General features: G+C 38.7%; 2 protein-coding genes across 4 annotated transcripts in view; one reads left to right on the forward strand and one right to left on the reverse strand.

Annotated features, from left to right (window-relative positions):
* The window catches only part of Sec24d (SEC24 family member D), a 103,799-nt gene extending 99,825 nt beyond the window's left edge, over positions 1-3,974 (forward strand). Inside the window, exon 21 of the mRNA XM_013023733.1 lies at positions 3,167-3,974. Within this exon, the coding sequence (XP_012879187.1) occupies positions 3,167-3,307 (141 nt within the window). The 3' untranslated portion in view covers positions 3,308-3,974. The remainder of the gene's footprint in view (positions 1-3,166) is intronic.
* Positions 3,975-5,427: 1,453 nt separating this feature from the next.
* Mettl14 (methyltransferase like 14) overlaps positions 5,428-24,245 on the reverse strand; it is a 19,834-nt gene continuing 1,016 nt past the window's right edge. The window contains exons 2-11 of one of the 3 annotated variants that reach the window (XM_013023849.1): positions 22,384-22,472; positions 20,384-20,467; positions 18,754-18,841; positions 18,342-18,429; positions 16,395-16,485; positions 14,521-14,662; positions 12,546-12,638; positions 9,986-10,102; positions 8,432-8,642; positions 5,428-6,668 (exon numbers count right to left, since the gene is read on the reverse strand). In XM_013023849.1, coding sequence (XP_012879303.1) covers positions 6,364-6,668; positions 8,432-8,642; positions 9,986-10,102; positions 12,546-12,638; positions 14,521-14,662; positions 16,395-16,485; positions 18,342-18,429; positions 18,754-18,841; positions 20,384-20,467; positions 22,384-22,472 — 1,308 coding nt within the window. In that variant the 3' untranslated portion in view covers positions 5,428-6,363. Of the gene's footprint in view, positions 6,669-8,431; positions 8,643-9,985; positions 10,103-12,545; positions 12,639-14,520; positions 14,663-16,394; positions 16,486-18,341; positions 18,430-18,753; positions 18,842-20,379; positions 20,468-22,383; positions 22,473-24,245 lie in introns of all 3 variants that reach the window. The other 2 variants (XM_013023850.1, XM_013023848.1) reach the window with 2 other exon arrangements.

Genomic DNA, 24,245 nt, shown 5'->3' on the forward strand with positions numbered 1-24,245 from the left:
AAAAAAAAAAAAAAGATAGAGCTGAGTGCTGGTGGCTCACGCCTATAATCCTAGCTACTCAGGAGGCTGAGATCTGAGGATCAAAGCCAGCCCTGGGAAGGAAAGTCTGTGAGACCCTTATCTCCAATTAACCACTAGAAAACTGCAAGTGGCATTGTGGCTCAAGTGGTAGAGCACTCACCTTGAGCTGAAGAAAGAGCACAGGTACAGTGCCCACCAGAGTTCAAGCCCCACAACCAACCTTCCCCCCCCCCAAAAAAAAAAGACAACAAACAAAGCAGAATCAAATATAGAAGGTACTTCCACTATTCAGGTGATAATTACTTTTTCAGACTCAATCTCTTGAGCCTCATTCTTAACTCTGTGGTGGAACAAAAGAAAATTTCGCTCATAAGATGACTGGAAACAAGTGTTCCTGATACACTCTGCTCCTGCCCTGCTCACTCTTTCCTGTGCTGCAAAGGCTGTATCTTGCTTCCTCTTTGTCTTTTCTGGCTAACACTCTTCCCGCTGGCTCTTTTCCAGTTTGCAAATTGTTTGTCTACCTGCTTCTGCAAATGTCTGCTTCCCTTTCCTTCCTTTCTACAAATATTTATTGCATCCTGGCATCACAGCATTCATTTACCATCAGGCTTCTTTAAAAAGTCATCTATACTTAACTATTAGTGTTTCCTTCTTCCCTTCCCTCCACTTGTCTATAAACAGTGAAATTGCTGAAGACAACAGACACTCAAGGATTTTTTTTGGGGGGGTGGGAGTGGGACCGGTCATGGGGTCTGAACTCTGGGGCTGGGCACTGTCCCTCAGCTCTTCAGCTCAAGGCTAGTGCTCTACCTACCACTTGAGCCACAGTGCCACTTCTGGCTTCAAGGCTTTTTTTTTTTTTTAAGCAACATTTAAAACATGGAATATTACCTTGTTCCTCAAATTCTCTCTTCTATCAGTTTTTAAAACATGTGATCTCAACTCTTCTTTCTCCCTGACCTTTCTTAGCTTCTCTTCACTCACCTGCCTCCAGAGTTGGGTAAGGTTTGTGTCCATGGCGCTCTTCTTTTTTGCTCAACACAGCCTTCCTGGGACATCCTAATCACTCCACCATGAAGTGACTCTGAGGAGACCCTGAGAGAGGAGACTGGAGGTGAAGCACACTCCCTCTCTGAGGCCTCTCTTGGTAGCCGAGTGAGTGCCAGTTACTCTTCCTGCAGGCATCACAAAGCCAAGACCTACAGCAATGCACATTTGCATTCAGCATTACACGTCTTTCTCCTGATATTTGCAAACTGGCCACACAAAGGAAATGAAAACATACTTTTAAGAGTTAAGACTTAATAGGTGAGCTGGAAGCTGGTGGCTCACGCCTGTAATCCTAGCTACTCAGGAGGCTAAGTTCTGAGGATCACTGTTCCAAGCCAGTTCAGGTAGGAAAGTGTGTGAGACTCTTATTTCCAATTAACCAGCAAAAAGCCAGAAACAGAGCTGTGAGTCAAGTGGTAGAACACTAGCCTTGAGTGTAAAAGCTAAGGGACAGGACCAAAGCTCTGAGTTCAAGCTCCAGTACTGACACGTGCACACCACACGTACACACACACATAAAGGATTGAATAGGAGAAACTGGAATCTAGAATAGTAGGATCAGAAAAAAAAAGTCAAATCCTATCCCATAAGACTGAGCTGAGGTAGGAGCAGTTCTATATACTATCTTTATTAGGCCAGGCACAATTTAAAAGGTTATCAGTCTATAAACCAAGGGCAAGAGATAACAAAAAAATATTAACTTGTATAACTGGATTATTCTTCATAATAAAAAGCACCTGATTTAAAAGTGGGGAGGACTGGACCCTGCACACCTGAATTGCACACCTGAATTGCACACCTGTCTGTAGCGGCAGCTGGTGCAGCCCCTGGAGTGGCCTGGAGGAAGTAAGAGGCACCTTCTCCCCATTGGGATCCAGAACACACAGTATTGAGATCTATTCTACATGTTCTTTTCCAAATTAAGTCCTAGGAAGACAGTAGGTACCTTACCTTTACAATCAATCCATCTCAATTTGAGTGAGCCACATTTCTAGGACTCAGCAGCCTGCAAGGCTCTGGCTACAGTAAGCTCAGAATAGTCCCAGAGCACAAGAGGAAGTGATCTCTGCAGTCCCCTCAAGTCTACTCACTTTCCAATACGTCTGCATCCTGCTCTTCTCATTACTGTACTACACACATGGCTACCTGCTTCCTTTCCTTTCAGCCTTTTTTCATACAAAAGCTCAAACTCATGGTAATAGTCATTTGTTCCTACCTTCTCATTGCCTTCTAAAACCTGTACTAACCAGGTGCTGGTAGCTCATGCCTGTAATCCTAGTTACTCAGGAGGCTGAGATCTGAAGATCACAGAATGAATCCAGCATAGGCAGAAAAGTATGTGAGACTCTTCTCCAATTAACCATCAGAAAAGCCAAAAGTGGAGCTGTGGCTCAAGAGGTAGATTATGCTAGCCTTGAAAACATGCAAGCTCAGAGACAGTGCCTAGGCCGTGAGTTTAAGCCCTAGCATGTGCATGTACACACACACACACACACACACACACACACACAAAATCCTCAAATAATTTACGTGACAGTTGTCTCTCTCTCATGCATGAAACATTTTATTCCAGTATGGAATGCTCTAACCTGAAGGCCTAGGAAAACTCACATGACAGTACAGTGACTACCAGTGTAAAGCCTTTCCCATAGCACTCTACTTATGGGAATTTTGTGCATGTGCACTTGTGCCAGTTCTCAGGCTTGAAATTCAGGGCTTCACACTCCCTTAGCTCAAGGCTAGTACTCTACTACTTAAGCCACATCTCCCCATCCAGCTCTTTGGTGGTTAGCTGGAAATAGTCTCATACTTTCTTGCCCAAGCTAGCTTTGAACCATGATCCTCAATCTCAGCCTCCTGAATTGCTATACACGTATGAGCCATCATTAGGAGCCCAGTGGAAATTTTCCTTTTTTCCACAAAAATTCATTGTCTGTGGGTAGGTGTCGGTGCCTCCCTCTGCTCTGGTATCAGGCACTGTGCAGGGCCTCATCCATAGCGAGTATCTATAGTACTTGGAAAAATGGAAGCAACCTAAAAACCGAGCCACGTGAGAAAACGTTTATAACCAGCAGCTGTTGTTGTTTTCCAGCTGACAATAGTGAAGCAGCGAGAACAGTCAGAGATGGTCTTCCGACAGTTCCTGGTAGAAGACAAAGGACTTTATGGAGGGTCATCATATATGGACTTCCTTTGTTGTGTTCACAAGGAGATCTGCCAGCTGCTCAATTAACTGAAACTTCTCTTTCAGCAATGTTGCAATTTAAGGAGATCTCTCCTTCTTGGTGCCTAATTTTGCAGATGATATAGGCTAGTTTTGATTTCTTGCTCAATTTCAGAATAGCTTTCCAAGATGGCATTGAGGACTTTAGCTTTGGTGCTCAGGTATAAAGCCAATGAAGGGGCAGTTGTACCATAAAGGGAACAAGTCTATTTCTGATTGCACAACTTTTAATCTGAAAACTGATGCAGTGTCCATTTCATGAAAAGCATAGTTTACAGAAACATAAACATTCTCAATTTTCTTTGTGCTAGACATATAAATTATTTTTCAAAGTGTATAGATCTGGAGTAAAAAGTCTGGTTCCTCTCATATTTACAGTGAGGGAAAAATAATTTTTACATTATGCCTAATTTTTTTAAGTCGAACTCCATTGAACTGATTTTTCAAAGTACAGTAGACTTTTAATAACCTTATAATCTTCTACCTGGTAGAACAATTTGTGTTCTACTCTATTTTCCATAATTATATTTGTCTATGTTGAAAGTATTTTCCAAGTGTTTTGTCTATAAAACTGTCTATCAATATTCTTAATAGTTCTTTGTACAATTTTCATGGTTTCTACCTGTATATAATGGATCTTAACCAGTACCAATAAATCACTTCATATACTCTTAAATCAGTGTGTAGAATTACTTTTTAGGAATTTTGGGATTTTTTTACAAAATGATAATACAGTATCTTGGGGGGAAAACTGGATGGGTCACTTAGAGCAAATCAGGATGAAAAAATAATCTTTTGTTTCCAGATTCAGACGTGTTAGGTAACAAATCTAGGAGCTAGTAAAGGCCATGTACTTAATACATTTAAAAAGTTCTCCAATGTATCTTTATGGGCAAAGAAACAGAAACTGGCCAGATATTATTAATGAATATATATATATATATATATATATATTACACACATACACACCCCAGAGTGATTTCAGCTGTGTGATACCCAACTATCTGCTTTGCTCAACTTTTATCAAAGTATGAATGAATAATCGCTACAACAGACCATGAAGTACATGTCCCAAGAGTATTTTGTGACCACTTCTACCTTCCTTTGTAGGAAACCTAATCGCATTATCAGCTTCATGTACACTTGAAGAAATGGGCTTTGGGATGCTTAATAAGGATTGCTAAGTTGGCAGATGTCGTGAAGTTGATTTGAATATTATTAAACACAGTGACAGGATTTTCATTCCTCCAATATTAACTGGCATGATGCACACACGGGAGATATTTCTGTAAAACAACAGATATTAAAATAGAAACTTTGAAGTGTGTGAGCCTGAAATGTGGGAAAAGCAAAGTTCTGTGAAAGCACTTTATCTCAATGTAGAGGAAAGACCACCATGTGATGGAAGCACCCGCCACTCCAAAGCGACCACTTGCTAGACAGCTTATAACTACTCATGCTGAAATCATTGCTTCTGCAAACATTCTAACCCACTGTGCACGTAATGACTGCAGGAAAGTTTTTAGTCAAAATGCCATCCATACTAGACAGTACCAACTAGCTAATCAAGTTAAATACACCCAGCTTTTAAGGCCTTAGTGAGTGACATGGGCTCACCTTAGGTGCACTGTGAGAACAGAACAGCCATGCTAATGCAAAGACCTGCAGAAGAGGTGTGATCTTAGGTTGGTCCTTTTACATTTTCTAATAGTAATAATTCCACTTATAGAAAACAAACAACTTTCAAAGGTTTGAAGTTTCATTACAAAATTTATAACAAAAAAGTAGTAATCAAGAATAAGGTACTATCATTTAAACATGAGTGAAGGTACAGAAAAACAGCATGAAGTCTTACACAACTAATTGATATGCATGGCCAGGTCCTCAAAAACACACACTACAACCCCACTTGCAAGCTATGTTCTAAACCTGAGCGTTTCCTGGAATTGGTGTGTGTGTGTGTGTATGCGCTCACCAGGCCTGTGGCTTGAACTCAGAGCCTGGGCACTGTTCCTGAGTTTCTTTGTTCAAGGCTAGTGCTCTACCACTTGAGCTACAGCTCTTTTTTTTTTTGGTAATTAATTGCAGGTAAGAGTCTCATAGACTTTCCTGCTGAATTTGAAACTTGATCCTCAGATCTCAGCCTCCTGAGTAGCTAGGATTACAGGCATAAACCAGAGATGCCAAGGTACATGAATTTTTTAGTAACATGTTAAAAGATTTATGTCATGACCTCATTACCCAATATTCCCCAAAATGTTTAAACCAAACACCTGATATTCAGATACCTATTGCTGCATCTTACTTTTGAGAAAATGAGAGGACTGGCCTGCTCTCCTCCAAGTTCAAGTCCACAGCAGTCTTACTATGACATCTGTCCCCTTGCCTGCAAAGGATGGGTAGGACATCTGCAGCTACACCAGTGAGGGCATGAGAACAAGCTTTCATTCCAAAGTCTGCCTACAAAATCGTACTTCTCCCTTCACTGCTAGTGGGAGCTCCGCCTCACATTCACAGCTGGAAGGGGATTTCGTCCTGTCAATGTCTTTGGTTCTCAAATCACATTTGTACTTACTAAAATTTTCATGAAAGGGAGAAAAAAGAAGTGTGCTTCTTTTTATTGTTTCAATAAAGACAGTTTAAAACCCGACAAAAGCTTCCCGTTGGGCCCAACTCCATTCAGCCGAGGCTTCCAGTTTCCATGTGTGGGGACAGCACACGTTATGACTCCTGCCTGTGTGAGTTTGCACGACACCTCAGAAAGATCTTTGGCACTTTTCACTCTTTCTAAAAAGTAAACACCTTCACTGAGATCAAGATAACTTCAGTCTCTGAAGCTACTTGTGTTGCTGCATCTCATTCAGTTACACACCCAAGGCAGACTCAGCCTAAGGACCATCCAGTTCTGTCGTACAGAATTGGACCGTGTGCGTGTCAACTGCAAGGGAGCTTGCTGAAATATTCCTGGCTGCACAGAAAAGCTAAAGCAAGTTGGAACTGAGAGTGAAAGTAAGCACCTCATGAGGAAGTTGAGAGGAACATTACTAGAGACCAGTCTTTACAATTTATCGAGGGGGAAAGCCACCTCTGTGTGCTCCTCCTCGGCCACCCCTAAAACCTCCTCTTTCTCCTCGGAAGTTGGACCGATTTCTTTCTCGACCCCGGCCAGCAGAAGTCCCTCCTCTCCCTCCGCCTCTGGGAGCACCACCACCCCGATCAGACTTTGATTTGGGAGGAGGGGACTTTGGTCGCAGTCTCTCTATTTCTTCTGTACACCCAGTCAAGTAGGAATTAGGGGCACTGAAATAGGATGCATATGTTTCCGCATTGTAGTTGCTATTTGTAAGTGTTGGTCCAACGGTAAGCCAGCCTGAAAAAAATAAAACAAACATTCTTTTTATTTGCCTCTCTTATCCTTTTCAGGGAGTAATATGAATCCCTAATCCATTCTCTTTTTTTGTGTGTCAGACTTTGAACTCGGGGTGTGGGCGCTATAGTTCTTCTCAAGGTTAGTGCTCTGCCACTGGAGCCACAGCTCCACTTCTGGCTTTCTGGTGCTTAATTGGAGGTAAGAGTCTCACAGACTTTCCTATTCAGGCTGGCTTTACATCATGATCCTCAGATCTCAGCCATCTGAGTAGCTAGAAAACAGGCGTGAGCCACAAGTACCCAGCCCCAATTCATTCTTAATGATATCTCCGTGATCCATCCCATAGTGAAACGTCTTACTGAATGTATGGCACTTAATCACAGTCATATGTTAGAGTTCATATGTACATACCTTGTTTACATTCTAGCTTATGACTTTCACAACATACCAACTTCCTGCCCATCCATGTTCTACATTCTCTAAATATGCTACTTAGAAAAACATTTATAAAACAGACCAAGTTTAGACTCCTGAAAATTTACTAAGTTGTACATACACTTCCTATTTAACAAAAATGGTGCCACTTTTCTGATTAACATTTTGGAACCAATTTTTGCTTTAACACAAAACATCTCAGTCCACAGGTCCTATGTTGCTCCAGCTCAATCCCATCTTCCCATGGGCAAATGAGTGGATCAGACACTTCTCAAGAAGATTCGAGTGACTAAGATAGGAAAAAGTGTTCAACACCACTAATCACCAGAGAAGTGCAAATCAAAACCAATGAGGTATCACTTCCCCCCCATTTACAACTGACAACAATGGCTATTATCAATGCTGATGGAATTGTGAGTTAGGATACCTATTACGGAAAGCAGTCTGGAGCTTCCACAAACATCCTGACCTAGAACTCCATATGATCCAGCAACCCCACCACATAGCCAAAGCAGTCAAAATTCATGTGCTGAAGAGACACCTGCCCTTGCATGTTTCACAGTACTCTTCACAGCAGCCAACATAACATGGGATCAGCTTGGATATCCGCTGACAGATGAGTGAATGAAGACAATGTAGCATACATACAGATTCTGTTAAGTGCAGATGGAGCTAGAGACACCAAGTTAGTAAGTAAATGAGTTGGGCACAGAAAGACAAACTGCATATTCTCACTTACAGATGGAAACTAAATGTTCCTCAGAAAGGTGAAGAGAATAAAACAGAATAGCAGCTACAAGAGGCCTGGGAGTGAGGTGGGAGAGGAGGGGCAGAGAAGATAGAAACGGCTTAGGGGTGCAGTTGGTCTGCGGAGAACAACTTCTAGTTTCCTGTAGCACAGTGAATAACCTTGGTTGGCAGCAACTCATTATATATTCCAAAACAGAGACCATTTTAAATACTCTCAATATTTTAAACAGTGTCTTTAGATATACCAATTACTCCAATCTGATCATCATGCAATGTACACACGAATAGCATCAAGTACAGACACTGAAGATTTGAGCGCCCATGAAGGTTCACCCAAGACAACAGATGTGCCAATATGGAGAGGAATTCTGACACAGGAGGAGGTGCTGAGAGTGCTGGGTCCGGGAGGATCTAGGAAATCTCTGAATCTGCCTCTTAACTGTGAGCCTAAAACTATAATCAAATATGTACTAATTTCATTTTACACAGCACTATATCCTATTAACACCTGTACCACAGAGAATCATAGATGTATCCTTTTTATTGAAGAAGAAAAAACAAAACAACTGAGGTCCTACCTGGCCGAATTGTACTATCTCTCCCAAACAGATGAAGACGTCTTCTGCCAAGACAGAAATGCTCAATTATATGAAAAATCTCTACAGGCTTCTCTATATTGCCAATTTCGGGTTCTTCTGTAATAATTAAGTCGATGTCGACATTAGCATGGATGAAGTCCCCATCTGTGCTTCTCTTCACAGTTCCTTTGATCCCCATAAGGCAGTGCTCCTACAGCACAAGAGGAGCCATTCATCAATGGTCACATCTGATAGCATTTTACATTACTGATGTCATCAACTCTAAAACAATCTTGGTTTCTCTCACTCTTTGGGATACCGTTTTATAGTCAACACATGGTAGTAAGACATAGGCGTTAGGTGTGGGCAGATTGCCAGGTAAGTGAGGAAACAAACTGTTCTATATTCTTACAATACTCACTGCTTCCAGAACACTTCGCTTTTAACATTAATGCAGCAAGTCTCTGCTTTTCTGCCAACACCTTCATTCTTTTCGATGTCAGTTCAATTCTAACACTACCTATAATTATGAGCACAAAGCTACAGGTAAAAGGCTCATTCTCATAGGGCTGACATCCTGCCAATGACAAGTCCAGACTGTCACCAATGCTTCTGATTGGCCAACTAGAAATCAAATGTTCTAATAATTCTCTGTTGGGTTAAATCACTCACCACAGTGGTTCATGGAATTCAGGAAAGTGGTTTACCATCACATGCTTATTATAAAAGGCTATGAGTCAGAAACAGGCAGATAGAAAAAAATGCGTATGATAAAATGTGAAGCAAGGAACCGAGCTTCCAGGCTCTTTGGAGATAGGCCACATTCACAGCAACCACCCTCCAAGCTTGTCTTTAAATTCAAGGACTTAAGAAAGTTCCACTATTGGCTCCCCAAAACTCATGAATAAAAGCTGCTACAGGCTGATACTAGTAGTCCACTAAAGCAGAAATTCTCAGGATGTTTTGGGTAGGAAAAAAAAGGGAAGAAGAGGAGAAACACTTCCAAGTGGGAAAGAAAAAAATAATTTCTAGTGCTGAGTATTGTTGCCATTTCTTATTTCTAAGCCCAGAGAAAAGAAAAATAATTCTGAGAGTCAAGAATTTCAAATGCCCATACCTAACTTTGAAATTTAGAGCTTAGAACATATAAGAATATTTTCCTGGGGCTGGGAATGTGGCTTGGTGGTAGAATGCTTGCCTAGCATGCATGAAGCCCTGGGTTCAACTGCTCAGTACCACATAAACAATAAGCCAGGGAGAGCACTGTGGCTCAAGTGGTAGAGCACTAGCCTTGAGCAAAAGAAGCTCAGGAACAGTGCACAGGCCCAGGCCTGGCAAAAAAAAAAGAATATTTTCCCCCTTCTAGCATGGTGGAGGTCAATCTAAGACAGTGAATAAAATGCCTTAAAATTAATTAGGATATTTGTGTAATGCTCAATGTTATTTTTATAAGTATAAGAAAATAATCTTGCCACTGAAATTAGTTAAATAGCATATAGTGATTTGAAAAGTCTGAGAATAAAAATAACACAAACAAAACAGTAATGACAATACCTTCGTTCTTTGGAAAACAGCCTTTGGATCTAGAGTCTTAGTCTTTCCAGGATTATTTTTGTTGGTTTTAATCCAACAAATATCTTCACATCTTCTGTAACCCCACTTACGTAAACACTAGAAATAAAAAAGATTTTAAAAAGAAACTCATAAATTAAAGAAATAATACCTTCAAACTTTTCTAGAGGGTCACTAAATTCTGCAGTATTAAAGTAACTTTAAGTGTAGATACAGAAAGAAAGAAATGGAAGCCATAATACAGAATGCATGTATCATCTGTATATATGATATTCATATCGTATATAAAGTATAAAAGCATTGAAAAGATTACATCATATTCCAACCAATTCCTTACTACTGAGTGGGCATTCCCAATCAGCAAATTTGCAATCACAAATGCTCTCAAAATAACTTTTGATTGTTGATAAGACATTCAGAGGGTTCTAGATTTGGGAGTTACACTCCAAAATCTGAAGCACTTTTGTCCGAAACATTTGGATAGGGCCACTGATCTGAACTATCTTCCATTGCCATCAACAGACAATGAGCTGTCAGTTGTAAGGCAACTGAGGATCCTGTATAATCACAAAATTATCCAGAAGATCATCTGAATCCTACCACCTACATTCTGCCCTCTGACAAAGGCAAACACAGCTGAACTTTTCTAACTGACAATTCTCTTCAAATAAGCCCTATAAAACTTCATTTCTATATTGACTACTTTCAATTGCAAAAAGTTCAGACAATTGGGTAAAATTGTACTTTTGATCTTTATATAATCATCAAAACAGAGATATGAACTTTAGTATCCAAAATCTGCTAAATAAGAATATATGAAAAGTGCTATTTTAGTTAAAGCGTTGTTCAGAGTGGCATGTGCAGGGCCTACTACATGCAGGTGCTAGCTAGCTGCTGAGAATAAAAGCATGAGTAAGAGACAGTCCTGACCCCTGGCCCACTAAAGGGCAAAATAAGGGAGAATGAGCAAATGGTGAGGGACAAGACTGTTGATATGATGATCAAGTACACACAAACATAAAACACATTTCATAAATGTCCATTACTGCACATAGTGAACACCTCAAAGTGAAATTTAAGATGTTTACTTAAATAACTATCAAAGACCAAGATCAGTACAATAGTTCCCCTTGAAGTTAATAAATGATGGAATTAATGCTATCACCCAGTGATCTCTAACTCACTATTTACATATATAAAGAATACAAAGTACTGAAGAATCTCAGTCTCTGAGTAGAAATTTACCTCAGTATAATCCTACTTATTATCTCATATAATCTTACTTAAATTCTTCATCTGTCAGATGGACAAATAAACAGGATTAAACAAGATCACTTCCTGGACATTAAGTAATACAGCCTAACACAGGAAGTGTCACTCAGTAACACGGATGAAACAGAGCCTCATGACAGATAGCCAATGTCACCATTATTTCTGGTTAAAGGCACTTATGTTCATTTATTTTCTTTTGGCAAACTACTCCAAATAATTTTTCAAGAAAAGTTCTGAGATGGAAACGAGTCTAAGACAATAAATTGAGGGATAAATTTACATGTTTTCTCAGGGTAATGATTTTATCTAGAGAACACATCCACAGACAATTTTGTTCTACTGGATGTAGAACATTCATGTATTCTCCATTCACGTATTCTCTCCATTCACATATTCTCTCCATTCACGTATTCTCTCCATTCACGTATTCTCTCCATTCATGTATTCAAGTTACACAGTGCAGAGGCTGTGTTACTTTCCCAGTGTGTCTCCCATTTGGAACTCAGGAGTCAATGCTATTCAGAATATCCATTTTTGCTACTCATAAAGAACAATAAACAACAGTTCACTTTTTTGCTGTAATCTGGAGCTTCAGCCTCTAACCTGTTCTCATTAAATTGTATTCTGAAGGATTGACATTTATCCTTAGTGCTAGTTAACTGACTTAGCGAGTAGACATCCCCTTGAATATTTTACAACCCTTCAAAAAACAAATGACAAAATATGAATGTTCACATCCTTGATGCAACGTTCTGTTATATTCTTCCTTCTGAAGTTAGGAACCCACATTAAAAGAATCTGATTTTGTTGTGTACCAGTAGCTCATGTCTTCAATCCTCACTACTCAGGAGGCTGAAATCTGAGGAATGCACTTCAAAGCCAGCCTGGGCAGGGAGACATTCCCTTGAATATTTTACAACCCTTCAAAAAACAAATGACAAAATATGAATGTTCACATCCTTGATGCAATGTTCTGTTATATTTTTCCTTCTGAAGTTAGGAACCCACATTAAAAGAATCTGATTTTGTTGTGCACCAGAAGCTCATGTCTGTAATCCTCACTACTCAGGAGGCTGAAATCTGAGGAATGCAATTCAAAGCCAGCCTGGGCAGGAAAGTCCAGGAGACTATGATCTTCAATTAACCACCAAAAAAACTGGAGTGGAGATATGGCTCAAGTAGTAATGCTCAGGGACAGAGTCTAGGCCCTGAGTTGAAGCCCCAGAACCAGCACCAAAAATAATAATAATAATAAAGAATCTGATCTTACCACTCTTCCAAGGTCCAATCCTTCCCCAGAACCACACCAGAGAAATATAAATGATCGAGGTGCTGCAATCTCATCTATCTCTAATTTCATAATCTGTAAGAAAACAAAACATGTATAAAAATAGTTTGCTATTTACCTACATCCAGTAGAACAAAATTTTCTGTAGATGTGTTCTTTAGATAAAATCATTTCCCTGAGAAAACATATAAATTTATCCCTTGAAATTACTCATTATAAGCCAGATGCTGGTGGCTCACACAGTAATCCTACTCAGGAGGCTGAGACCTAATTATCAAGGTTTGAAGCCAGCCTGGGCAGGAATGTCTGTGAGACTTATCTCCATTTAATCATCAAACTGTGGCTCAAGTGGGAGAGTACTGGTCTTGAGCAAAAAAGATCAGAGAAAGCACCCAGGTCCTATACACACACACACACAAAAAAAGTGCTGTTTTTTTATAGACAAACAACATACACATGTGTGCAAACATACACATGTATACATATATGAAAAGAACTTACATGAAAATCAACTCACAGAATGATGGGGGTTTCTAAGGGAATTGGGAGCTATTCAACAGCAACACTATTATACACAGAAAAAGATACTCAACTAAAAAGAGGTTTAGGTGAGTTCAAAGTTACTGGCAAAATTAAAATGAAATTTAAGCTGGGTATGGGTGGCATGTGCCTGTAGTCAGAGAATTTGGGGGTCTGAGCCAAGTTTGGGATCACTTGAACCCAGTATCTGCAGAAAGTCAGTGCAAGAGCCTTCCTTCAGTTGCTTTACCACTGGTCCAGCCTCTAACTCAAAACATTTTAATGTCTTCATAACTAAAGTTCAAGCTCCTGAGAAATCATCTCAATGTAATCCAAATCTATTCCCCAACAAAATCCACCACAAAGAAGATACTGTCTTCTACCTCCATTCCTTCTGTTCTTGCTCTTCGCTTCAGCTAAGAATCCTGTGACTGACTCATCTTTCATCACTGGGCCAGTTCAAACTGAATTCAGGTGTCACTTTCTCGGTGCTCACAAGCCCTATCTTCCTATGCATGGTCAGTGTTCTCATTATCATCTCATGCTATTCTCCACTACAGAGCCAACAGAATTATAGTGTAATTGTTGTTCAAGGTCCCTGCTCACCTGTATTCCCTCAGTATGAAATCTTGAATCTGTAGGAAGTTGTATAGTAATGAGTAGTGCTCAATAAATATTTGTTACTTTTGTTATTGGTTGTGAATACAGATACTTTATGTAACTGAATTGAAGACATCAGTTCAATTAACTTTATCATGACTATATCATACTGAAATTATGTACTTACATATGACCTATACTGTAAAAGACTGTAAGTTCTATATAAGAACAGAAATGTATACACACATATACATATTCTGATGCTTACTAAAATTGAACAACTGCTCAATGAATTACAAATCATTTCATTTGCTTTTAGACTTTCCCAACCATATACTCAAGGACTCTAGAACTAGGACTATGATTCTTTTATAGTTCACTTACTAGCTGCTCAGTTTTTACTCAAAAAGAAAAACAAATTAAAGATAATATATTACATGTCAATGTTCCTTGGCTTTTCAGTTACAAAATGTTCTATAAATTTATATTTATTATCAATACAAAACTAGGGATGGTAGTTAAAAGCTTACTTTCTGATCAAGTAAACATATAATCATTTGAAAAATTGATAAAGTAGCCATGCACCGGTGGCTCATGCCTGTAATCCTAGCTACTCAGGAGGCTGAGATATGAGGATCATGGTTCAAAGTCATCCCAGGCAGAAGTGTCCATGAGACTCTTATCTCCAATAAACCACTCAAAAACCGGAAGTGGCGCTGTGGCTCAAGTGGTAGAGTGCTCGCCTTAAGCTAAAGAGCACAGGGACAGCGCCCAAGCCCAGAGTTCAAGCCCCACGACCAACAAAAAAAAAAGAAAAATTGATAAAGTATCACCATACATCATCCCAAGTCCAGCACTTTTCATTAGCTGTGATGCCAGTCTCCCTGTAATATTCTTCTAAAGGAGGTTCCAGAAGTATCACATCAAATTTGGGTGTTAATTCTCGAATATCAAAGGCTTCTATGTCTGCTTGTAAATACCTATTTAAAAAAAAATGAGTAAAATTTTGAAATACCTTTCAGATAATCAAAGTAATGTCTTAACTATTACTAAACATTATTCTTAAATATTATTTTCAAAGTAAAATGTTTTTTGGGGAGAGTCTTCTTTCTTCATCACTGACATAAATCCATCAACCAAAATATCTGTCCTAGGACATGGACAGGACAGGACAAAGTAAATACCATATTATTTCCCATCAACAGCCATTTTTATACTGCACTTATTTTAACACTGAAGTCTACACACAGATGTGAATCTATAACCCCTTTGCATTGCCACTGGAATTTTCTAAGGAATACTGTATTGCTTTTTTCTCAATTATTTAATTAGGTTAGAAAAACTATTTCTCAAGGCTGGGTAGGTGGCTCAGTGGTAGAGCGCTTGCTTTGCATGCATGAAGCCCTGGGTTCGATTCCTCAGCACCACATAAGTAAAAAGAAAAAAGCCGGAAGTGGTGCTGTGGCTCAAGTGGTAGAGTGCTAGCCTTGAGCTGAAGAGCTGAGGAACAGCATCCAGGCCCAGAGTTCAGGCCCCACGACCGGACCCAAAAAAAAAAAAAAAAAAAAAAGAAAAACTATTTCTCACTAAGTTCCAAATTCCTCCTCCTAAGAAAATGTCTAAATATGGACATAATTTTCTTTTATTCATTTGTTAACTAGTAAAAATGTACATATTAGTAGTCTTTCCACATGATACAATGTTAATTATTCCTAGCTTTAAGGTATTTCACATAGTTTGGAAGTATTTCACATTTAAGGAACATTTTTTTTTTTTTTTGGTCCAGTTGTGGGGCCTAAACTCTGGGCCTGGGTGCTGTCCTTCAGCTCTTCAGCTCAAGGCTGGCGCTCTATCACTTGAGCCACAGCGCCACTTCTGGCTTTTTTTCTTTTTGCTTATGTGGTGCTGAGGAATTGAACCCAGGGCCTCAGGCATGCAAAGCAAGCGATCTACCACTGAGTCACCTTCCCAGCCCCTTAAGGAACATTTTTAAATAGATAAATACTAACATATACCTAGGCTTCCCACATTGTGAGACTTATTTCTGGTTATTCTAATGACTAACAAGTTAGCTCTCATTAAATTCTTAAAAGTATAGGATATCCAACTATAGCCTAAATATAAAACTCCTTATATGCATTTCTGAGAAAAACTTTACTCTGGTAAGCAAAGGTTAAAATGAATTATTGTATTCCAAATGTTAAAAATAGTACTTCAGTATGGCAAGTTATAATTTGTTTTTCATCTAAGTGTCCTAAACTTTATTCAACAAATTACTTTGTGAAGGGAGGAAAAAGTCAATTAAAGGCATTTTATGCAAATTATCAATATAATAAGCTGACTGAGGATGTAACTCAATGGTAGACCACTGATCCAGCATGCTCAAAGCCCTGGGTTTAATCTCTACCACCATAATGTTCCATCCCCCAGCCCCCCAACCCCACCCCCACACACACAGAGGAAAAGGAATGAAAAAAGAATATAATGAACCCAAATCATTTTCTAAGCCAGAAAAATACATTTAGAGGCACTTTAATTATCTAGCAAGTTAAATTAGAACCCACTGTGTATTCAACGTGAGAATTTCAAAGAAACAGACTTATGGAATATTTTAACATTAAGTAGAGTTTTTCTTTTAAAGCAAGGCTATAGGATAAACAGACTGCTACTTTAAGCTAGAGTTAAGAACAAAAATATAACAGAGCTACTTACATCGGAGGGGTATTAGACTTAGCTATTAACTCATCTTTTAGCCTGATGAGTTCCCTTAGTTTGGGATATTCTTCAAATCTGTCAGCTAAACCTAAGGAGAAAATATACAGTATAAATTTTAATTCAACTGAAATATTCATTAATTCACAGCTTACAAGTTCTCCCAAGAAAGCAAAACAATATGCACACACATATTAGTGAGGTGTGAACTCAGGACCTCATGCCCGTTAGGCAGGCACTGTACTATGAGCCACACCCCAGTCCATTTTTTAAAACAGGAGTGACTCTCATTTTTGGCCAGGATCAGCCTCAGACTGTAACCCTCCTATCTATGTCTCCCCATGAAGCTGGAATCACAAGTGTGCACTCCATGCCCAGCTTGATTACTGCGAGGGGAATCTCACTAACTTGCTCCTGGGTTGGCCTTAAGCCACCATCCTTCTAATCTCTACCTTCCCAGTAGCTAGCTTATAGGGTGTAACACCACACCCAGCCTCATTATTTTATGCTTTCCTCCCATACTGAACACAATAGTAACAATACAGATGATGTAAATGTCTTCATTTAAACACCAGAAGTTGTTGACTCAGTATAGTGGTACGTACTTATAATTTCAGCTACTCAAGAAGAAGAGATCAGGAGGTATGATAGTCTGAGATCTTCCTTGGCAGGATGAGACCCTACCACAAACAAGTTGGGCAGAAAGGCATGCACTGTGGCCCAACTGTAAGGGACCTTCAACTGAGGGACTGTGGTCCTAGGCCAACCTCAGGAAGAAACTGGAGGCTCTTATCTGAAAAGTAAACAGGGCTGTAGGCACTGTTCAACTACCAACAAGCATGGGGTGCTGAGTTCAAACCCCAGTACTGCCAAAAAATAAAAGCCACATGTTTTTACTATCAAGAGTAAAAATGGAAAATGTAAAGGCTTTCCAATCAATATAGATCACACTTCAAATAAAAACAAATTTAAAGATTCAGTGATGGTCAGATTTCAACACAGTAGAGTAAGCTCTTTATCACCTAACAAAACAGAAGGTCTAATTTGAAGAATCTAAATTCATCTTTCTTTTATGATCTGATGAGCAGATGTGTAGTGCCCTGTCTAAAATATGGGACTGGAACTGGAGGCATGGCTACCTGTAAAGCGCCAGCAGTGGGCAAAAAGATGTGCAAGAATTTAAGACCCTGATTTCAAGCCCCAGTACCAGCACCAAAAGAAGAAAAAGGGGGAAAAAGAAATAAAAAATATGCAATTAGGGGCTGGGAAGGTGGCTCAGTGGTAGAGCGCTTGCCTTGCATGCTCGAGGCCCTGGGTTTGATTCCTCAGCCCCACATAAGCAAAAAGAAAAAAGCCAGAAGTGGCACTGTGGCTCAAGTGGTAGAGTGCTAGCCTTGAGCTGAAGAGCTGAGGGACAGTGCCCAGGCCCAGAGTTCAGGCCCCACGACCGGACAAAAAATAATAATAATAATAATATGCAATTATAAAATAAAATGAAAAGAAAATACAATACAATACATAAGAGAACTAACTACTAATGGATGAAAACGTTCTACCACTAGTCATGGTAATGGTTGCCAACAACCCTGTAGGATCACTAAAAGAATAATAATCACTAGTTATACCCTTTAAATGGGTTGACTATTTAGTACATAAATTATCTACAAAAGACAGACGTCACTAAAAGAATAATAATCACTAGTTATACCCTTTAAATGGGTTGACTATCTAGTACATAAATTATCTACAAAAGAAAGACGTCAGCAGAGCCAAAACAAAAGCAACACTGCTTGATTGAAAATAAAGATCTACTAGAAGCACTAAAAGGAAAAAAGAGTAAGTCCAAGCTGGGGGAAATAACTTTATCAATTAATCTAAAAAATGGATAAAATTATAAGCATTTAATGAACAGCTTACAATAAGAAAACCCAAATAAATCTGACATACCTACATCCCTGATGAAATTCTGAGGTCTATGTCCAGTATCTACAAAGTGCTGGCAGTAGTCATTATGGGGATTTAAGCTCTGTGTTCCCTAAAGAAATGGTCAAAATTAAATTAGTGGCATGAACTGGAATGCAGATACACTAACTTTGTGCACCATTTTTTTACTATGAGGCCACATAAAATATAGAAGATTTTTTAACATACCAGTATTTGAAAATACAACTAAAATAATAGCACAACCTTACAGTAGATGCTGATATGAATATACCATTATCCCAACCTAAACAGAAAAGTATTTCAAAAGTAACAAATAATTCTAATTTAACTAGTGATTCTGAAGATAAATAGACATGAACAATACTTTCAGGCATGAATATGAGGTGTTATAAGATTTGAAAACTATTGTTTTTACCTTAAGAAAAGTACTAGAATCTTTGTAAATTTCTTCTTCATATGGCAAATTTTCCTCTTCCTGCTGCATTTCTAGTTCATCCTTTGAAAAGGAGGATTAAGGAAACATTTAGTCTATTTCTTTATGTCTTAAGACTCAGAGCATTTATTTTCCTATGATTATGTTTGAAATTAGCATTAAAAAACAGTAAAGGTTTTGCTCTCCTATCATTACATCTAATTAGTTGATTATTTTTACAATAAAAAAATTTTCTCATCACTATCACAATTAATTTTAGTTTGCTCAACTGTCTAGCATTATCTCATATAAATGTTAGAATTTAGTTGGGCCCTGAATGGGCAAACTTACTTCTATATATGGTACTACTGTTCTTATAATATAAAATGTTCCATTATTTCTAACTGTATATGTTCTACCTAATAAAATCACAAATACTGATGTTATAAACATATATTAAAATGAAATATGTGACTAAGTAATCATGAGATTAGGTATTATGGTCAATGAACTTCCTAAAAATTCAGGAACTAAAAAGAACTACAGAACTAGGGATTTAGTTCTACAATAAATATGTACTATAACTTTAAAAAAATTGAGGCATTTTTGTCCAAAATACTTTTTTTAAAATACTGTAATTACAAGTCTAGAAGTTTGCTTTTTCTTGGGCCTCTTCCTGTTGTACAGCCCATGAATTCTCAAAACATTTTAACTATATGGCCTTATATTGGAGAACAAAAGAGCCTAAGGTAGTCTCTTCAAATTAAACCCAATTATCCAAAATTACTGGCACACTTACTAATTCATTCTTAAAAAATACTATTGGAGTTTTAACTCCATTTCCTGCATGGGGAGAAAGAAATGTTTCTTTCTCCTGGCTTTAATCCTCATAAAACTTTAAAACTTGCTAAAATTTTTTTAAACTGTTTTTTATAAAACTTCAAAAATATGTATTATTACCAGTGCTTGCTAAGAATTTGCTAAATGCTTTATATTCTTAAGTAAGCTACACTTGCATTCATAAGTGCAAGTCACACAACACTTAAATGAGGGGAATGATACGAAAGCTTTTTTCTTTTTTTTGACAGTACTGGGATTTGAGCTCAGGGCCTGGTACTTGCTGGGCGGGGGTAGTACAACTGAACCACACCTCTAGCCTTGCTTTTAATTGGTCATTTTTAGGATGGATAGTCTTGCTTCTCCTCTGCACTATGATCCACCTCCTTCAGGACTGTCATCGCTGCTATGATCACAACACCTCACCCAGCTACCTTCCATGAGATAGTTTGTGAACATTTGTTTTTCTTTGCCTGGTTTGGCTTAGAACCTTGCTACTCATGAACTTGCTCTCCGACGTAACTTGGAATGACAGGTGTGCACCACTGAGCCTAGCTATGAGTTGAGGTTTCAAACTTTTCTCCCAGGCTGACCTGGAACTACAATCTCCTACTATTCTCAGCCTAGCAACAATTACAGATGTGAGCCACTGATAACCACTTACATGCCTTAATTTAACTGATAACATATTCAAATGACAATGATTTTTGCACATATTCACATTCAGCTTTCCATCTAATTGGTTTTCTTACATGTAAATCTATTATTATAAGGATTTTTTTCTTTACTTGCCTTATATTCTTCCACTTTGTCCTCATCTGTCTCTCCTTCATCCAAACACTTACGTTTTGCATTTGGAGCAGAGGTATCATAGGAAGCCCTGAAAATTAAAATAGAAGCATCATATACAAATATGTACTGACACACATAGGCGTCTACTGGTATTATTGCATAATAAACTGTAAGAACAGAACAAGGCAAATTTTTCCTAATTAAATGACATCTGTTTACAAATTATCCTAACCTGACTGGTAATACTGTATTTTCTTGAGAAAGTAACTAAAGCACAAAGCTGTTACAAAGAATGTGTTATAAGCCAGGCACCAGTGGCTCATGCCTGTAATCCTAGCTACTCAGGAAACTGAGAGCTGAGGATTATGGGTTCAAAGCCAACCAGACTTTGAAAGTCTGTGAGATTCTTATCTCCAAACAATCCCCAGAAAACTGAAGTGGTGCTGTGGCTCAAAATGGTAGAGAGCTAGCCTTGAGCAAAACAGCTCAAGGACAGCACCCAGGTCCTGAGTTCAAGCCCCACAACCAACCAAAGAAAATAAAAGGAATATATTGGGAGGGGGGAATATATCTATCTATCTATCTATCTATCTATCTATCTATCTATCTATCTATATATATATATATATCTTTTAAGGAACACTAATTCCAAATTGAGTACTTGAAAAAAATTCTAAAATGCTTTGAGCAATCAAATAAATATCACTTTTAAGAGAAAGTATATTTTCTTCTTAAATTTATAAAAAATAAATTTATAATTTAAAATACAATAATTAGTATACATCTAAGATAATTTTATCAGATGAGCAGAAAAGCTCAAGAGCTATGTATATACGACCACATAAGGTGATGCTAAGTAAAATGAATCCCAAGATATGGACACAAGAGGTCTTTCTTTGTTGTTGTTTCTATTTTTAATGTACTATGTGATTTTTTTTGTTTCCTTTGTATATTCTTCCCCTTATGGTATATCCCCTGTTGTCACTGTACTTGATTTTGGTACCCTGCATCTTGTATATATATATATATACATTTGTCTAATTTAGGGAGGGGAAGAGGAATAACAAAATGCAGAAACAAGGACACAGGATGACCCACTGCAACAACGATACCCACAAGATAATATATTAGAAATGAACTTTACAACTTTGGGAGAGGGGGGAAGAGTGAGGAAGGTGGGGGGAGTAGGGATAGTGGGAGAACAGCAAGGGAAGGGGTAACAATGCTCAATAAGAAATGTACTCATTGCCTTACTCGTGTAACTGTAACCCCTCTGTACAGCATCTTTACATTAAATTTTTTAAAAATACATTTTTTTTCTGGATGCAAGCTAATTATTAGTGTAACAATCCTTGTTTAGGTTTCGGGGGCCTTGCAGTAGTTCAGCTTGCTAGTTCAGCTGGTGCTCTACCATTTATTTCAGCCATATACCCAGCCTTGCTTGTTGCTGGTTTAATTTAGTAAATTTTTTACTTTTTTTTTTGTCAGTCATGGGGCTTGAACTCAGCCCTTCAGTTCAAGGCTATAGCTCTACCACTTGAGCCACAGCTCCACTTCCAGTTTTCTGAGTAGTTTATTGGAGATAAGAGCCTCACGGCCTTTCCTGCCTGCGCTGACTTTGAACTGCAATCCTCAGATCTCAGCCTCCTGGGTATCTAGGATTACAGGCGTGAGCCACTGGCGCCTGGCAAATTTTTAATTTTTTAATTTAAATAATCTTACCTGGCTGGCCTTGAACCTCAATTCTCCAGATCTAAGCCTCCTGAGTAGCTAGATTATAGAAATGAGCCACCAGCGCTTTGCTTTAGCTACTTTTTAAATGAAAAGTTACTATATTCAGAAAATAAAATTTTATAATCCAGGAGTTGGCCCTCAAATCCCATGTTTCCAGCATCTTTCTTTTGATGCTTCACACAGCAACACATGTACCTCTATGGTTGTTTATTAAAATCAGACTCCTTCAAAATATCAGTCAGTATGTCACTAAACAATTACCTGACTTACCTGCAAGTTTCTCGTGTTTCAGCAATTTCTCTCTGTTCATCTTTGCTATTTAACACAGCACCAATGCTGTCTGCACTTTCAGCTCCCAACTGAGGGGGCAAACACAAAAATTAGATGAGAAAATCATGGTAATTAAGAATGATTTATTTCTCCTGGAAAAGTATTTTATGCATTTGATTATACTTGAAATTAAGACAAATTTTAGTCAACTTTTGACTTTTAAAGTATATAATAAAACATGAATTGGTAGTAGTAGCAATAACCCCCAAAGAGTAGCTAATATCATGAGCACTTGGTATGTATCAGCACTTGGTATGTATACACCATAACAGTGAATGTTGCAAACCAAAATGTACCCAGTGTTATTTAAGCTAGGCTTTTATAACTGTTGGCAGGCACAATTCTAAACCTTACTTTTAAGGTGTTAAAAACCTTAAAAACAGCAATGTCACAAAGACAGGGGTCAGCTACTCAGGAGGCTAAGATCTGAGGATTGTGGTTGGAAGCCAGTCCAGGCAGAAAAGTCAGAAGTGATGCTGTAGCTCACACAGTGGGGGGCTAGCCTTGAGCACAAAGTGGCTGGGGAACAGCACTCAAGCCCTAAGTTCAAGCCCCACAACCAACAAAAACAAAAGTTTCAAAGTCTAGTACTCCAAAGGAACTTAAATGGCAAACATTATTAAATTTTGTTATTTATCTGAGGTTAAGAACAACCTCCCATTCAGTTCATTTAGAAATGTGTGCTAGTTTCTGCTGCTTGTTCAATTTACAACAATGAACAAATGGTTGTTTTTCTGGATACATTTTTAGTCAGAGATTTGAATCGAAAGTTAAGAAGTAAAAGACTTTGGGGTGACACCAAACATTTCTGAATAACTGAAAAAATTTAGGGAAAACTTAGAAAGAATACCTAATTTGGGAGGTCTGAATCCAAATTCTCATATTTTAAGCAGGATATCACATTTATTCATCAGATCATAATAGAGGACAGGTTTCAGATCAGCACTTACTAAAACCAAATCCAGCCCTGAAATGAACTGCAAGATGTCCCCCTAAAGCTAGGGACATGTCCCCACCACTTCTGTTGATCTCCTCTGCAGAATGGAAAACAGCGTTTGATTTTAAGTATGCTCTGTATGTGCTGCATGGAAAAGCAACTAATCAGCAAACATCAACTTAACTCATCTACAAGAAGCAGTGAAGGAGACAGGTTTAGAAAACAACCTTTGTGGAGGCAGCAGACACGGGTACAACTTGCTGATGAGACATGAGTGACCAGGGTAAAATCAAGTAACCTCTGAAACCCATTTAGTCACTACATGAAGGTAATGCTTCCAATTTCATGGGAGTTGTGACATCTAAATAGTAAAATTCTAATACTACATGATTCCAGATTCAAATATGTGAATATCAAATATACTGTACAGAAGAGGCGAAACCTAAAATCTTCCCTCAGGACACCTGCGAAACAGGACCACGTAGGAAAGCAAAAAAAAAAACTTAATTCAAAATTAATCTCAAGAATCTTGTGCTGACTGAACTTATTTCAAAATCAATCTCGAGACTCTGCACTGACTGCTCGGGAAGGACTGGCACGGAAGGCGGTGTAGATAAAAGAGCAACGTGGGAGGGGATGCCAAGTCACTCGTCCTCTCGGGAACTGCGGGAATGTATTCACCAAGGCCAGCCTCGGGCACGCCCGCCTCTGGGGATCGGGATCGTGCCCGGACACCAGGTAGCGAACTATGAAAGGAAGGTGGCTGCAGACCCGGCATGGCTTGGCTTTGGATCTTCCACAGAAGCCGGAACCCGTGAGAGCTGAGAACAAGGAGGGGACGGAGGAATCGGGGTCGGGGGGGAGG

Source organism: Dipodomys ordii, unplaced genomic scaffold, assembly GCF_000151885.1.
Source record: "Dipodomys ordii isolate 6190 unplaced genomic scaffold, Dord_2.0 Scaffold70, whole genome shotgun sequence".
Classification (NCBI taxonomy): Eukaryota; Metazoa; Chordata; class Mammalia; order Rodentia; family Heteromyidae; genus Dipodomys; species Dipodomys ordii.